Below are 16,822 nucleotides of genomic sequence, written 5' to 3'. Positions count from 1 at the left end.
GAATTCCAGCTGTCGCAGGGTTAAGGCCAAGTTTCAGTCAGATTCATAAAGAATATTTATATGGGGGCTCCCGAGTGGCGCATCCAGTAAAGGCGCTCCTCGCAGGATGTGCCCTATAGCCTGGAGATCGCTGGTTCGAATCCAGGCTATGTCACAGCTGACCGTGACTGAGAGTTCCTAGGGGGCGGCGCACAATTGGCTGAGCGCTGCCCGGGTAGGGAGGGCTTAGGTCGGCAGGGGAATCCACGGCTCACCGCGCATCAGCGACCCCCGTGGCCGATAGGGCGCCTGTGTTGTCTGCCGGCATTATAGGTCTGGTGGCATTGCTGTGGATCTGCAGTGCAAAAAATGACGGCTTGGAAGGAGCACGTTTCGGAGGACGCGTGTTTCAGCCTCCGTTTCCTGAGTCGGCGGGGGGGTTGCGAGCGGTGAGCCGGGGATACAGATAATAATTGGGCATGCTAAATTGGGGTGAAAACCGGGGTAAAAATAATTGGCGACGACTACATTTAAAAAAAAAAAAAAAAAAAAAAAAAGAATATTTATATAACCTTGTTATTCCCTGAATGCGACACACTGTTACTAAAGGTTACTATTTAAAAGGGAACTGAAACCTGCTGACAGCGACAGCTCTCTGGAGGACATCCAGTAATAATATTTCAGGCTTCACAGAGATGCTTTACATAGTCAAGAACACTGAGTTTGTATAGACTGGTGCTTAGATGCTGAAGGAGTGTGTCCCCCATAAGTCCTACCTATCATACAATTGCATTCACTGTAGAGGTCTCGTAGTTTTGAAAGAACATGTATGCTTGCCTTGCCCTTCAGAAAATCTCTTCCACTTGCACTTCCTAGGTTGTTTCACCACAGGGACTTCTTTACCCTAGTGTAGTGCAAAATACCATGTTTTAAAATAGAAATGTTTGCTAAAACGTAGATTTATTTTAAAACATTTTACATTTTATATAACATTTATAAATGACTATCAAAAAGATATCATGCAAAGGAAACCATGTCTGATGTCTGAAGTAAACAAGTTCTCCTGTACAGAGGAGTGCTGCTCTCCTTGGTTCAGAATGAATCATTTGATCGGGTATCGTTAGGTTTGTTCTACACCGGACCTTTTTTAAATGTAATAAATGACTAATTATAAAGAATACTCAAATGTTTGTTTAAATTTGGAAATAATATACAAACATAGATCTTCTAATAGATACATTTCTTGCATGTTTAAGTGTTCGGTGGCTATCTCTAGTAAACCAGACACTTAAACATATTGCAAGTCATTAAATCAAAATTTTAAAAAAAGACAAAGCATGATGTTAATGTACCTAATCTGTTTTTATACAACATGTTGTGGTTTAGATGTTTTGTCATTGACATACTCGGCAATCTTATAAGTGTAGTTGCTGTTCCAATTGGAAGTGCAATTCTAGTAGCCAGTAAAAAGTATTCCCTTGCCAAAAAAAAAAAAAAGTGACAAAATCAAATGTAGTTTTTTTAATGGTTTTAAAATATTTACAGTGCTCTTACAAATGTCTAAAAACTATTTAAAGTAAGCAGTTTTAAATTGTATGACTTGGGGGAGAGGAGGGGCTAGAATTGTACCTGGAGCGTCAGTTACTGGTATGTAACAAAACAACTCAAATACAGCCCCCAAACTCCCTTTTATTCTCCACCCACTCCAAGCTCATATGGTCTAAAACAATGTCCAGTTCAACAGGTGTATCTAATTGCAAGCACAAATGGAACTGTAGTTGTGACTATGTACAAAAGCAATTGTAACCAAGCAGCAACAGAGTCACTGGTCCCCTTGTTGTCTAGCATGCTTGGGTTTACACATACTACCCAGTCTTATCTGAATCTGTCTTAAAGCAGCCAAGCCTTACATTTCCTCAAGTGCAGTCCTCTGGGCTTTAGCTCAGGCACCAGGCTTGAAAGGCCTGTTCAGCTTTCTGGTGCCTTGAGAATTGCCAGCGAAATGAAATTGTCAGCTACAATTGAACTTCCCTTGAGTGAAGTATCTATACAAACAAACAATCCCAGATGAATTCTGGCTGCAGTTGCTCACAGGTTCTCAGTCTTCCATCTTGGTGTTCTTCTCCTCTTCTGTGTCTCTGTGGTTTTGCTCCAGCAACCCTGCAAACCTGCCTTGCCCCAGGCCCAGCTCATTGTTACCATTCATGCTGAGGTTATAGTTCGGACATGCTTGAAACTGATGGTCCATGACGGGTTGTGGCTGGAAGGAAGGATCAAAGTACGCAAGCGGTTGGTTGAAGAAGTCATTTGTTTTTCCCAGGGCGTGGATGCACATGTTCATTGTAGTGGTTAAGTCCATGTTATTCTCAACACCCAGTTGGATATCATTGTAGTCGTGCATCTCCTGATTTTCTAAGAGAGTCCAAGAAGGCAAGTCTGACTCTGGGGTCAAGTTGTCCCCGAGTTGCAATCTGGGTTCATCGAGATAACTGTTGAATGCATCTTCAAGAAATACAGTATCTGACTGGTTTATATTGGGAAGATGGTTTGGTGGGTGTCTGGCAGACCAATCACTGGCAGGGAAGTGACCTGGCAGATGGACTATTTGTTCTAGAAAAGAGTAGGAATGAAGGTCAGTATAAAATTGTGATCCACTCTCACAGACATTAACGCACACATAAAGGTGAGGCTGATTATGGTAAGAAATTATTGTAATCACTAAATCTCTACAATGCTTTTCTCTTAAGTTTCATCAGTGACATTTCCATCAAAATATCTACTCTGTGTTAAATAAAATGGAACAATTGTCTTCCTTCTCTTCTGATGTTGTTTTCACATTGAAAAAACATTATTAACAGTGATGTTTCCATCAAAATGTCTTCTGTTCGACAGTCAGGCACCAAGTTTTTACTGGATAACACTTACAGTGCAGTAATAATTAATCAATTTTCTAAAATGTATTTTAAAAGATCATTTCTTGGTCTGTTTCTCAAAATCATGATAAATGCAATTTTAACGCCTCTATTTTAGAAACAGCATGTTAGGAGATATTTTACATATTCTGCTCAGTGCTTGTTCCAGGATGGCCAGTGGTCAGGCAGGCATTGTATCCAGCATTGCCCATATTGCAGCCATTTCTTTTTAAGATCATCCTGATTGTTTTGATAACTTTTTACTCAGGAATCTTCACCAGGAGAAAGAGATATTTTTCTTCAACAATGCTGCCACTCTGACTGAGAGGCGTATTGTGGGAGCAGAAAACCAGCACTGTAGAAGGAGGGAGCGTGATCTGGATACACTGTGATCCTTAGAAGAGAAATTCTCTCTCCCCAATTTTATTTATTAATAAACAAATGATTAAACAAAACAAAAGGTTATAAAAAAGGTTGCCTACACACAGGCTTCTACAGCTATGGCCAAAAGTCTTGCATCACCTAGAATTTTAGGATTGAGACAATTTAAAAACATTACACATATATATATATATATATATATATATATATATATATATATATATATATATATATATAATTTAGATATTTTATTTTCATGTAATCAAAGAATCTACAACATGATATCGCAAAAGTCTACCAGAAGCCATAATAGTAGTACAGTACTTCATGTTAATTTGTTAATTATATGGAAAACTACAAAGCAGAATGCAATTCAATATGTTAACAAAACATTATTCAGCAGGTTTCATTCGACTTTATGAAGCAAAATGAGTCAATTCTATAGAGTGATGCAAATCGTTTGTCCATAGCTGCACTAATAATTTCATGCTTGTCATTAGCTGCACAGTAATAATCTCTATTAGATGAAGATGGAGCTCTGAATGACTGACACCAAGGCAGCAACACAAACAGCAGGGGCACAAACCTGTGTCGTCGATTTCTACCTTCAACTTCGAGTGTGCCATTTTCCTCTTCCTGTTTACATCATATGGATCTGAAAATTTTAAACAAGTTAGTAAATTCAAATATCCACTGAACAGTTTCACTTCTTTATCCGTCACTTCAAATCATTACTTTTTGAACCCATTCAGGTAAACAAATATAAAAATGAATTTAGGAACATTTGGTCCATCAGTGCTCATCCAGTTCCTAGTAGATGACTGATCTCCAAACGTTGTTGAGTAGGGTCTTAAAGGATCCCAGTGATTCTGTCTCAACAACATGACTAGGTAGCTCCTTCCCTCTGTCGAATCCATTATGACCGCTTCAAATCTTTGATCATGATTACCCTGATTAACATGTTAAAAACAACACAGTTTCAACCATTCAAAGATATATCTCAGGGGTCGGCTGCAAGCAGACACAATCCCAGGGGTGAGTCTAGCGGTTTATTTTCTCATACCCTGGTTTTCTGGGAGGTAGGTGTACTTGACGGGTTCGCTGTCCATGTGGTCAGAAACGCGCCGCAGCTGCACGTTGACCTCCACCTCCTCGGTGATGTCGAGATCATTAAAGGGTGGGGCCTTGAACACGATGGCGATCTGTCTGTGGACGTCAGTCTGGGCAAACTCCGCCTTCGCCTCCCAGCCCTCCAGACTGAAAATAATCTCTATATCGTCTGCAAAAAAATCAGTGGACACAGTTTGTGTTAACACCGCCAACCCACTTAATTAGGACCTGTCTACCTGATGTTCTCCTCGACACCCTGGGTCCCCTTGATGACTCTGGAAGGCTGAACATAAGAACATAAGAAATGTAATGAATGAGAGGATCCCATTAGGCCTATCTAAGCTCTTTGAGTTCCTAGTAGCTGAACTTTATCAAGTTGGGTCTTAAAAGAACCCAAGTAATTCTGCTTCATCCCATTCCAGCCCCTTCCATCCCCTCACCACTCTCTGTGTGAAGAAGTGTCTCCTTCCCACTGTCCTAAGTCTATCTCCACTTATTTCCAGCTGTGTCCTCTGATCCTGGTTTCTGTGCTGCACTTACAGTAAAGCATTGGTTAGGATTAACTTTGTCAATTTATTTTAAGATTGCAGAAGTTTAGTTTAGCACTGTTGCAGCCACCCAGCAATGCTGCACTTTTACCCTATTGACTGATTGTATCCCGATTGTTTGGGATGAACGATCGTTCTCATGAGCCTGTGCCCTAACCCTAACCCTATGCACCAACTGCATGAAATATTAATATCTGTATGGATCCCTCGAGACTTCTTCCAGCACCTTCGACGCCACCATGGAGTCGATGCCACCTTGTGTCAGGTACAAGTCCTAATAAAGTCTTGATAAAAAACTATAACAACTTAGGTAATGGACAGTGTATCAATATTAAACACTTCCAGTTGGTATAGGAGTAGTTGTCACAAGCTGGTTTCACTGTATTTGGTATAGGAGTAGGTGTCATAAGCAGGTTTGCAACAACCTGGCCCTAATAGACTAAAATCACAAAAACCTCCTTGGAAAACCGCTGAGCTACTTGCCGAAAAACAGTCTGATGTCCAAGATACATTGATCTCCAAATGGACAATCAACTCCCCGGATGACACTGGAATAATAGACCCTACAATGGAACCAGCAGGCTTCAACTTACCCAAGAAAACATGGGTCAAGCTAAATCGTCTCCGAACTGGACACGGGAGATGTGTCTACTTAGTGAACAAGTGGAACGCTGCTCAATCCCTAACATGCAGCTGCGGTGCAGCGCAACAAACAATCCAACATACCATCATGGAGTGCACCCAACACGCCTTTTTAGGAAAGATGGAAGAAATACATAATGCCACACCAGCTGTATTTGGTATAGGAGTAGTTGTCAAAAGCAGGTTTCACAGTATTTGGTATAGGAGTAGTTGTCACAAGCAGGTTTCACTGTATTTTAGTGTCTGCTAGGATAGTACTCATGATAGAGGCATTTACACATGAGAAAAGTGTCCCACAGGAAGAGACACCTACCTTTCTGCACCTTGTCACACAGCAGGTAGATCTCAGTCTTCCCTGAGCATGGCCCTCGGGAAGTGTTCAATCGGCTTATCTTCAGCTCCGATGTTGTTGTGGCCTCTGTTACAAACAACATGAAACCAGCAAGTTTAAAATCTCTATATAAAATCACAGTTAAATTCCCTTAGTGAAATTCAGCTTCCAGGAGTCTTTTCAAAAGCAACAAACAAAATAATCCCAGTCAATCCCATCTAATATGTATGATATCCATTTGTAAGTGAAGGCACACCATATGATTTTGAACTGGGTTTTTTTTCATAGCATTTATAAATAATGAATTCTGGAACATCTGTTGCACTCTCTTGTTAAGGCATAATAAGATATTAAACAGTTAAGAAATTAGATGATATTCCAAAAATATAGAAATAAAAAGCATATTAGAAAGGAACAGAGCTGAAGTTACGTACTTTTGTCGAATACGGGTTCAGATACAATAGGGGTCAAATTGTTTTTTTTTCCTGAATCGAACAGCACCTCGCACTGAAAGCACAGCCGAACCACATTCATCTCCACATCATCGATGCTCCTCGACTGGGCAGCTACAAAGGGAAAGAATATGTATGACAGCCATCCATGTCTGACCGTCTGACTGTAAGCATGTCTGCCATGTCTGTCTGTATGTCTGTATGTGTGTATGTATATTTAGGGATTAAATATTTAATTTCCACCAATGTGCTGGCGAGAACATGCATTTTGTAGAATGTCTAAAACATTTACCAGCACTATCTGTATATATTTCTTGGCTGAAGTAACTCAAATGGAAAGAGGGCCCAATTGGTACTCCCTCCAGTCCTGGGAAGGCACAAGACTGAACTGTTCCCTCACCCCTAAGAGAAAGGATGCTCCATCCAGACCAGACAGGCTTGAGATATGTTCACTGTGGGGGAGTTCAAACTTTTCCATCGATAGAATAAAAGGGCTATTCCTTTTAGGTCAACGATGCTGAAGATGTTTATATGTAAAAAAATTGTTGCCTTTTGTGTTTACTAGCATTTTTTAATGTATTTGTTTGCAGCTTTGCACACAGAAAATCTACATTTGAAGCAACAGAACGAAAAGTGTCCTGTGCTGCAAAAAGGGGCTTCATGGAAAGCCCCAAGATGCTCTGCACAAGCTCAGTACCTACAGACTACAGCTAGACCTGTGAGCACCTTCCACATACACACCCTGCAGACTCAGAGAGCTGGCATGGAGCACTGCAGGGGATTTTTATAGCTTTCTAAAGGGGTCTTTGTAGATGTAAAAAAAGCAAATACTTTTCCATTTGGGATAAAGAGTGTGTCGTGATAGCAGGTAATGAGGTGGCTGGTACTTTTCTTAGAAAAAATATTGTGAGCCTTCTAAAACAAGGACTAAATAAGAGTCACATTACTCACACCCTAACAGTCAGCACTGAAAAACTGTGGGTGAAGCACCAGATTACAAAACCACCACCCTAGTCTGCACTATCCTGAAGTGCCACAGCCAACCAGCAGACTCCTGTGCTCGCAATGAGTCATTAAAGTACCCACCACGCCAGCCTGCTTGCCTGTCTACCTGTCTGTTGGAAGATAAGACACTGTTGAGGTAAAATGACCCAGGAAGTGCTAGTATAACAGATATCCTGAAAATAAGGCAAATAAACTTTTTTGGCCTACTAGTATTAGACATCATGTTTTAAAATACAAGCTTGCTAGAATATGTGTTTCTTTCGAAACTGCACATTTGAGACCCATGTAGCCAATAGAACTGCAACACAGGTAAGATTCATGGAATAATTCTTCTGAATATAGCGCCTTACTGTTGAATGGGTCAATGCCTTGGCTGCGTCTCTTCTCAAGCGCTGCCCTGACTTCTCTCCTCCTCACACACTGGATCCCGAGGTTTGAGAAGCTAAAAAGAACCCACAAAGAAAGAACAGATCTGAGCATTGATCAAGGGAGAAAGTTAGAGACATTTCTATTCATAAAATTGTAGATCCACAATAATCTGGGAAGGAGTGAAAATGGTACAATAGGTGCAATCCGTAACCAATGTCCTAATCGAGAGGTAATAATCAATGCATTTAGTACACATGCAATAGTGATGAATAATATATTTATATATATATATATATATATATACACACATATACATATACATATACATAAATATATATATATATATATATATATATATATATATATATATATATATATATATATACACACATATACATATACATATACATACATATATATATATATATATATATATATATATATATATATATATATATATAACTATTGAGAACACTTTAATTTTCAAAACCAAGAAGCAAAAAATGTGTTCACAAAATACTGGAAACATGCATGTGAAAATGATTATACACAGCGCAGTGTTCCCTCGTTACAAGACATTGCCTTATACTGCGGGACTAGTTATAAAGCATTTTCCCCATGAAGCCATTGCACTGGTATTCTTGTTATAAGGCGAACACAAATTGCATGGTCTTTTACCTCCCTTATAAAAGTGTCCTGTAGTAAAAGCATAGTAAAGTGTAATAAAGCATAGTGAAAGCATGGTAAAGCATAGGGAAGCATTGTAAAGCACAGAGAGGTGTGGTAAAGCATAGGGAAGCATTGTAAAGCACAGAGAGGTCTGGTAAAGCATAAGGAAGCATTGTAAAGCACAGAGAGGTCTGGTAAAGCATATGGAAGCATTGTAAAGCACAAAGAGGTCTGGTAAAGCAAAGGGAAGCATTGTAAAGCACAGAGAGGTCTGGTAAAGCATAGGGAAGCATTGTAAAGCACAAAGAGGTCTGGTAAAGCAAAGGGAAGCATTGTAAAGCACAGAGAGGTCTGGTAAAGCATAGGGAAGCATTGTAAAGCACAAAGAGGTCTGGTAAAGCATAGGGAAGCATTGTAAAGCACAGAGAGGTATGGTAAAGCATATAAGACAATAGTAAACTATTGCAGAGTACAAATGCATAGTATAAGCATGGGAAAACTGCAAAATTACCATGCACAGTTACTGTGGTAAAGGGCTCTGAAGGAGAGCACTGTATTATAATAACTGTTTTGATAAAATGTTATTATTAAAAACTAATGATTTTTTTTATTTGATTCTGCCATTCATTCGATTTTGCCATTTCTCATCACAAAATAAATACAAATTAAAAGTTTTATTCTAGCAATGCACAAAAAACACATATTTCTGGGTATTTCTTTAATTTATTCATACAGGAATAAACTCATTTTTAATTGAGTCTCGTACAATAAAAGACACATTGATCAATAACTGATTAAAGTGTTCCAGAACCCCCATAAGTATTTAAAAGAAATACATTACTTTTGCTGCATCCTGTCTATCCATACTGCAGCAATTTGTTTTCAACATGTTCTCAAATGTTTTGATATTTTTAAATTAGAAATCAAGGAAGGAATTCACAGAAGAAATTGAATTTTTCTTCTAAACATCACAATGCTGCCTCTCTGATTGAAATGAGAGGTGTATTGTGGGAGCAGAAAATCAGCATTGCATCAGGAGGGAGCGTGATCTGGACACGAACCTTAAAGAGAAAACCCAGGTAAATGTTGAGAAATGTATTGCCCAATTGATTTATGATCTATGATGCAAGATTTAAAATGTTAAGCATTTACAATATGCCTAAAAATATAACGCTGCGATACGGACATTACAGGACATAGCAATGGTAAGCCAGTGAGTTTCTTGCACACTTCACAGAGTGTTCTGTAGCACCTAAACCCATTGCTGGTTGCTAACACTAGTCAGCGAGTGCTGGACAAGGGTACCTGTGCTTCCTGTTGGTCCGGGGGCTGAAGCTCACCACACAAATACCGTCCTCACAGTCTTTACCCACGAGGCTGTGCGGGTGAGGTCTGTAAGGAATGTCTTTGCACACCAGCGAGACCGTCACTTTTACCTTCTTCACCTGCTGAATGCAGCCCTGCACCTGAGAGAAACAAAACCACAGCAATCAGGACAACACAAGTGAGGTGACACACTGCACAGCAATGCCACACTCTGATATACTGGGATGTGCTTCTGAATCCCACAGTGTGCAGTTCTGTGATTGAGATAAACTTTCTATTTAACAGTGTAAAAAAAATAATAATATATACATATATATATAAAGGCAAAAACAGCGTAGGTGCAGCTAGGAGCAGGTAAAGTGTGTTCTTAAGGGTTAGCAAGTCTGTTGTGTTTAAATTCGGCGTCTGAATACCTGGAGTCCATGGAAAAAAAATAAAAATAAACTAGGCTAATGCATCCAGCCATTAACATCTGCTTCACCGTCTACACCTGTGTGCTCCACTCAGGTATTTACTTCCAGACTGCCTGTCATCTCTTACGAAGAACAAATGGGAAAACCATACACACAGTCTCTCTCATTCTACCCCCAGAATACCAGTAAAACAATTTAAAAAATGAAGTTTACAGGTCAATGAAAAGGAGACCACCCCTTGTCTCTGTGGTATAGCTCTTACACGTTCCTGTTACAAGCTCTGAGTGTACAGTAGCTGGTGCTAACCTCAATGCTGGGCAGGGTTTTGTTCTGCTCGCTGCTCGACTCCCCCAGGATGCTGCCTGCAGAGCGACCCTCGCACTCGTAGCGAAAGCGCATCCCCCTCTGCTTGGGCTGCTCTGTGATCAGCAGCTTGGGCAGGTTCAGGAACTCCTCCAGCCCTTGAGTGCATGTGTCTCCATAGGGCAGCGCTGGCCCCTCATGCTGGACCAGCCTCCTACTGCCACTGCGCAGTGCTGTGCACCGGGTCACTTGCTGGGGGGGCTGGCTCGCCCCTGACCGACGCTTCATCCCTGCCCCGCCGGTTAACACTTGCCCAATGCTGTGATGTGATAAGATCGTGTTTACGATTGGCTGTAGGAGGAAAGAGCAGAAGGTCAGTACTGAAGGGATCCACAAACTGACACTGGCACCCAATCCTGGTTTATGAAACTCATACCAGGGGTAGACATACTACTGATTTGACAAATCGTCAAGGTAAAAATAGTCAAATAGTCGCCACTTTAACAAATGAAAGAAGTTATTTACAAACCGCTAACCAAGATCATGCAACACTCTCTTGAGACAGGGGTTGTACCGACAGACTGGAGAATTGCAAACTTAATACTGATCCACAAAAAGGGAGATAAAACCGAACCAGGTAACTACATACCAATAAGCAGAACTTATATTATATGTAAACTTATGGAAACTATAATAAGATCCAAAATGGAAATTTACCTGTATGGTAACAGTAGCATCAGCATGGTTTTAGGAAAGGGAGATCGTGTCTAACTAACCTGCTTGATTTTTTTGAGGATGCAACATCGACAATGGATAATTGCAAAGCATACAACATGGTTTATTTAGATTTACAGAAAGCTTTTGACAAAGTCCCGCATAAAAGATTATTAATTCTCAACCTGAACTCAGTAGGATCCAAGGAAATGCATGCACATTGATTAGGGAGTGCTTAACATGTAGAAAACAGAAAGTACTGATTAGAGGAGAAACCTCAAAATGGAGCGAGGTAACCAGTGGTGAACCACAGGCATCAGTATTAGGTCCTCTGCTCTTCCTAATGTACATTAATGACTTAGATTCTGGTATAGTAAATGACATAACAATAGGAGGAGTGGCAAACACTGTTGCAGCAGCAAAGGTTATCAAAATGAATGATCTAGACAGCAATCAGAACTGGGCAGACACATGGCAAATGACATTTAATAGAGAAAAGTGTAAGGTAATGGGTATTATAAACATCACATGGGGGACACTGAAATTGAAAAAGGAATCTATGAAAAAGATATAGGAGTTTATGTTGACCCAGAAATGTCTTCATCTAGACAATGTGGGGAAGCTATAAAAAAGGACAAAAATGCTCTGATATATAGTGAAAACTGTTGAATTTAAATCAAGGGAAGTAATGTTAAAACTTTACAATGTATTAGTAAGACCTCATCTAGAATATTGTGTTCAGTTCTGGTCACCTCGCTACAAAAAAGGATATTCCTTCTGTAGAAAGAGTGCAAAGAAGAGTGACCAGAATTATTCCAGGGTTAAAAGGCATGTTGTATGCAGACAGGCTAAAAGAATTGAATCTATTCAGTCTTGAACAAAGAAGACTATGTGGCGGTCTGAGTCAAGGACCAGGGGTCACAAATAGAGATTAGATGAAGGAGCATTCAGAACAGAATAGGAGGCACTTTTTTATACAGAGAATTGTGGGAGTCTGGAACCAACTCCCCAGTAACGTTGTTGAAGCTGACATCCTGGGATCCTTCAAGAAGCTGCTTGATGAGATTCTGGGATCAATAAGCTACTAACAACCAAACGAGCAAGATGGGCCGAATGGCCTCCTCTCATTTGTAAACTTTCTTATGTTCTTCTTATGTTCTTACATATATGTATAAATCATATATGTGAACATACTGTTTTAAAACACTATATTTGAATAGTGCACTGAATCTTTTAAAAATATTCCTTACACAGATTGTTAAATATTCAATATTCACATGTGAGATTTACTTTGAACATGGCGTAACGGTGAATGAACCGAATTAGAGAGCACTGTATTATTAAATTTGAGAAACCAGGTTCCTGCAAAATATGCTCTGAAATCTCTTTCCACAGCATGAATAGTTTACAGGGTTACTGGTAGGAGTTGTTCATGGAGCTAGAGCTGGGTCTCAAACTCCTGTCTCCTTAAAATCTAAATCATATTCCTAATTGAGTTCTGAAACCCAGGACTGGGGGGTGAGCTATAATTACATTTTCAGTTACTGATAATAGCCAGAATATGTGATTAACTGTGTTATTGGATAATCAACAAGCATCAAATAACTGAAGCAGTGCTGCTTAATTCACAGCCACTACTTTATGAATAAACTATAAATAAACACCTCTCGACCTATAGAATGTACTACTGTACTAAACATTCCTAATCAATAATTAACAGATACGTCTTTCATATTTATTACAAGTTGCAATACACCTGCCCTGAGACATACTGTATACATAACAGGTTTTCCACATGCACATAACATCTCCATCCATCCAAAACATGAGACAATCAGGTAAAAATATACTACATAAAGATCCCAATTACTAGGTTTACATGCACAGGGAATGGATAATTTTGTAATTGTGTAAAACCCAGAAACAAATGTGCAGAATCTACGTGCCAGCTCAATGGGGTTCAGAGGAATCAATGCATCTGAAACAATGCACTTGAATCCCATTAAAACCACAGCATAACAGAGCTTTTGATTGTTATCATTCTTGGAAAAAAAGTTGATAAAAACATGTTCAATACAAAAGCATTTAATGTCAAGACGTTGCACAATGCACTCACATCTCCAGGAATATAGATGGAATTCTCAAATCGGTTTAACAAGCTGCTGTGTTGGTAAATAGCGTGGCTTCTCCAGTTTCACAGTTTAACAATGCGTTGAGGTGCCAGGCAGCTACAGCTAATGTGGGCAAAACAGAAAATGAAAGCTTCTGTCCAGGAAGTCAGCAGACAAAGAAGTAGCCAATAGGAGAACAGAAGCAGGGGCGTTCCTTATTGGGAACTGGAGCAAAACAACCAGTTCTTTTTTTACTAGAGCCAAGCTCTCTGTCCAGTTCCAAGGCAACCGCAGCCTCTTTTTATTAAGGTGGTCTGTATTTTCATTTGAAATCATGGTCTCTGTTACACTGTGTTAAAGACTTACGTTTGCAGGCCTTGCTTCTGATGCAACTAGAGTGACACTGCCCCCCCCCCCCCCCCGTCCTGTCCCGTCCCCCTTCAGGGCCTTCTTTCCTGTCAGTCACCAACCAGCTGCTTCCCTACTGACTGACAGGCTTTGCAGCCAGTAAGATGCTTGACCCTGAAGACATTGGGGTGAAATGACCTGGGAAGTGCAAGTCTAACACATTTCCTGGAAGGCAACACAAGCAAACTGAGAACTGTTTTAAGATGTTTGAAAAAGAAAATATATGTTTGTGATATCATATGTTTCTTTCAAAACTGCACATTAAAGACCCCTCGATGTCTTGAAGTATTCTGTTAGCCAGGACCCCTTTGTGATTGGCTACAGTATGTTTCCAGTAGATGTTATTCGACACCAGCTTCATCAAATAAAACAAGCAGCAATCCATAAAAGAAAATAAATATTTACACACTCATGAAACTCATAACAAGATGTTGAGCAAGAGGAGGGGACTGTGCATTGAGTGCTATAGCAACCACAGCCTGGTTTTCTCTGGAATGGATTTGAATGCCTGGCGCTGTACCTGTGGTTGTGGTGAGCTGACAGCCTTGGTGCTCCTGGGTATGAGTTGGGATGTTGTCACCGTCTCCAGCAGTGAGAAGGGTGGCGGCGGCGGGCCTGGCAATATCTGCCTCAAGCCTTTATCTTCATTGATGTATTCATTGATTAATTCTAGAAGGAAATAAACAAAACTTCAAAAACCGTTCCACTGTACCCCTTATCAAAGTTTACCTCACTAAGTGTTTGCATGTCATGGCACAGCAAGGCAGAGTTACTTTCTTTATTAATTTAAAGCGCCCAATGGTTTTATACCCCTTTTTGTTCTCCCCAATTTTAGAATGTCTACTTGTTTCATCCCCCCCACAACAGTTTAGGAGAACTGAAGGTCAGTGGGTGTCCTTTGACTTCTGAGCCAATCGCCTCTTTACACCCAGGAGTTCCACAGTGGATACTGGCACGCTACTGCCCCCTGGAGGTCAAAGGGCAGTGCTGCAACTGTCAACATGGCCAGAAGCAGGGTGAGTTAGTTGACTAATGATTTTGCCTCTCAAACCTGTGGGAGCACCACAGTCAGAAAAGTTTACTGACTTTACACAGCCATGACACAAACCTGTTTCTCAGACCCAATTTGCACTTAGATAAAGCTTAAGGTAATTTTATTTTAGATCCATTCAGGGTGTTCTGTGGCTGCATCCCCCTTATCTTTGAGCTGTGCTTTGTTGGCTGCCTAGTTTGTTTGCATTCCCTATAGTAGTTTCAGACAGCGCCATGCGGTCATGCCTTTACCAGGGTTGTCTTGTGTAATACTGCTGACTAGCAAATAACAGTCATTCAAATAAATTCCATTGAAATGAATACTCACCTAGCTCTGCATCTGCAAAGAGAAAGAGAAAGAAAAGAAAATGAAATGTAATTGAGGGTTTAAAACTCTACACATGCTCTTTCTGTTATTGCTCAGAAGTCAGACATTTTTGGTTTACCTTTTTTTAGCTAATGGTTACACATTTACAACGCTTTACTTAGCCCATAGTTTGCATTGCTTCTTCCACAAATGTTACAATAATTCATATATAAGATATTTTAAATCAAAATGAGTTTTAAATGACTGCTGTAATTACTTTTTTCAAAATAATATTGTGAGGTGAAAACCATTCCAATCATAACACAAGTTCAACCCCATTTCCGGAAGGACAGACCTCCCCCATGAATCTTACCAGGGTCCTGCATTTGAGGTGCACCGTGATCAGCTGCATTGGTGCTGGAATCATCTAAAACAAATCAAACTTCTGCATTTCAATGCATGTATGTTATTTACCATACCATATTTATAAGGTGGCACATTCAACATTTTATGTAGGCCTATTTTAGTTGGAACTGTGAGTAGTAGTAGTAGTAGTAATGATAATGATAATAATAATAATAATAATAATAATAATAATAATAATGATAAAATCACGTGCGTTTCTTACCAGTGTGGGGCGTGCCCGGGTCTCCGTCTCCTCCGCTCATATTTTTCATGTTAGTTTTCGGATACTGTATGTTGTTTATTAATAACCCGAATTACCGTTCTTAAATTGTGGTAATCATAATGCGATGTTGATACTAACGCTGAAATCGGATTTTGCAAACATACGAATTTGTTCCGAGTGTTACTGTGTAATGCTGACATTAACAACCCAAATAGCCTCTTCGTGCTTTCCACAGGTTTACCGTACTGCGTCTGATCCACTGACACGTGTCTAGCTTCTTAATCTTTCTTAATCTTTTAATATCAACGACGATATAGCATTAAAATAAACTGTCTTGCATCCCTCGACTCGTGTTGTGAACGCCAGATTGATCTGCGTCTTCCTTTTTGTAATCTCTTTTTTTTCCAGCAGATTTCACCAGTCTGGAATTCCCCTGACGTCATGCTACAGAACAACGGGGAACCACCTGCCCACCTTAAAGTCAATGCTCCACTAACTGTTTGTCTACTTGTATGTTATACTAACATTGTGTATGATTCTTTAATATCTGTGCATTTATCCATATCATTATTTCCTACAGTCTTGTACAAGCCTTTACATCCTTAAAATGAAAAGAACAATGTAAACAGCGAGGCGCTGACGCGGAAGAGGGACGTCCTTCGTCTCCTATACATTTTCGTTCACCTAGTTAACTGTACGTAGGATAATCCAACAATAAACACATTTATCTGTTTTTTTAACCATCTAAAAACTATAGCCCATATACACTGCAAACGCAGATCTCACAGAATTAGACTATAATTTCAGTGCAGTGTTTAAAATGTCACCGTTTTAATGACCGAGCATTCTCTGCATAATTTGCAGGCAGTGTATTTATTACCGATTTGTTTATTTATTTATTTATTACTTTTATTTTGTTTGCTTATTTTTTGTTCTGAGAATGTTGATTATCTATGTGGTGAACCGAATTTTTAGATTTAAACAGAAAAACATCTAATTGTATTAATCAGTTTTAACCTAACTTTAAGATATCTGAAACAAAAACGTAATTCTTATTTAAAAAACAAACAAACAAACAAACAAACAAAAACATTAATTAAATGTGCAACAATCTGCTTATTTAACTGGAAGTCCATCTTGGATTTACTTCGCACCCCGAACTAACTGAGTTTCAATAGTTAA

General features: G+C 39.6%; 1 protein-coding gene across 1 annotated transcript; it reads right to left on the bottom strand.

Moving 5' to 3' along the window:
* Positions 1–742: 742 nt before the first annotated feature.
* Positions 743–14,362, bottom strand: LOC117435067 (transcription factor RelB-like). The gene is made up of 9 exons (XM_034057989.3): positions 14,194–14,362; positions 10,444–10,791; positions 9,704–9,864; positions 7,711–7,802; positions 6,338–6,469; positions 5,886–5,990; positions 4,336–4,551; positions 3,859–3,927; positions 743–2,589 (listed from the first exon to the last, which is right to left on the bottom strand). The coding sequence occupies exons 2-9, from the start codon at positions 10,726–10,728 to the stop codon at positions 2,078–2,080; spliced, it is 1,572 nt and encodes a 523-aa protein (XP_033913880.3). The 5' UTR covers positions 10,729–10,791; positions 14,194–14,362; the 3' UTR covers positions 743–2,077.
* Between the last annotated feature and the right edge of the window lie 2,460 nt (positions 14,363–16,822).

This window comes from Acipenser ruthenus, chromosome 30, assembly GCF_902713425.1.
Source record: "Acipenser ruthenus chromosome 30, fAciRut3.2 maternal haplotype, whole genome shotgun sequence".
In the NCBI taxonomy this organism is placed as follows: Eukaryota; Metazoa; Chordata; class Actinopteri; order Acipenseriformes; family Acipenseridae; genus Acipenser; species Acipenser ruthenus.
Note: the sequence above shows the minus strand (reverse complement) of the source record. Positions and strands in the feature narration are given on the sequence as shown.

Coding starts and splice junctions, on each gene's coding strand:
- LOC117435067 (XM_034057989.3), bottom strand. CDS start 10,728: ATGAAGCGTCGGTCAGGGGCGAGCCAGCCCCCCCAGCAAGTGACCCGG. Junction 9,865..10,443: donor AAACCCTGCCCAGCATTGAG/GTTAGCACCAGC, acceptor TGTTTCTCTCAG/GTGCAGGGCTGCATTCAGCA. Junction 7,803..9,703: donor CGGACCAACAGGAAGCACAG/GTACCCTTGTCC, acceptor GGTTCTTTTTAG/CTTCTCAAACCTCGGGATCC.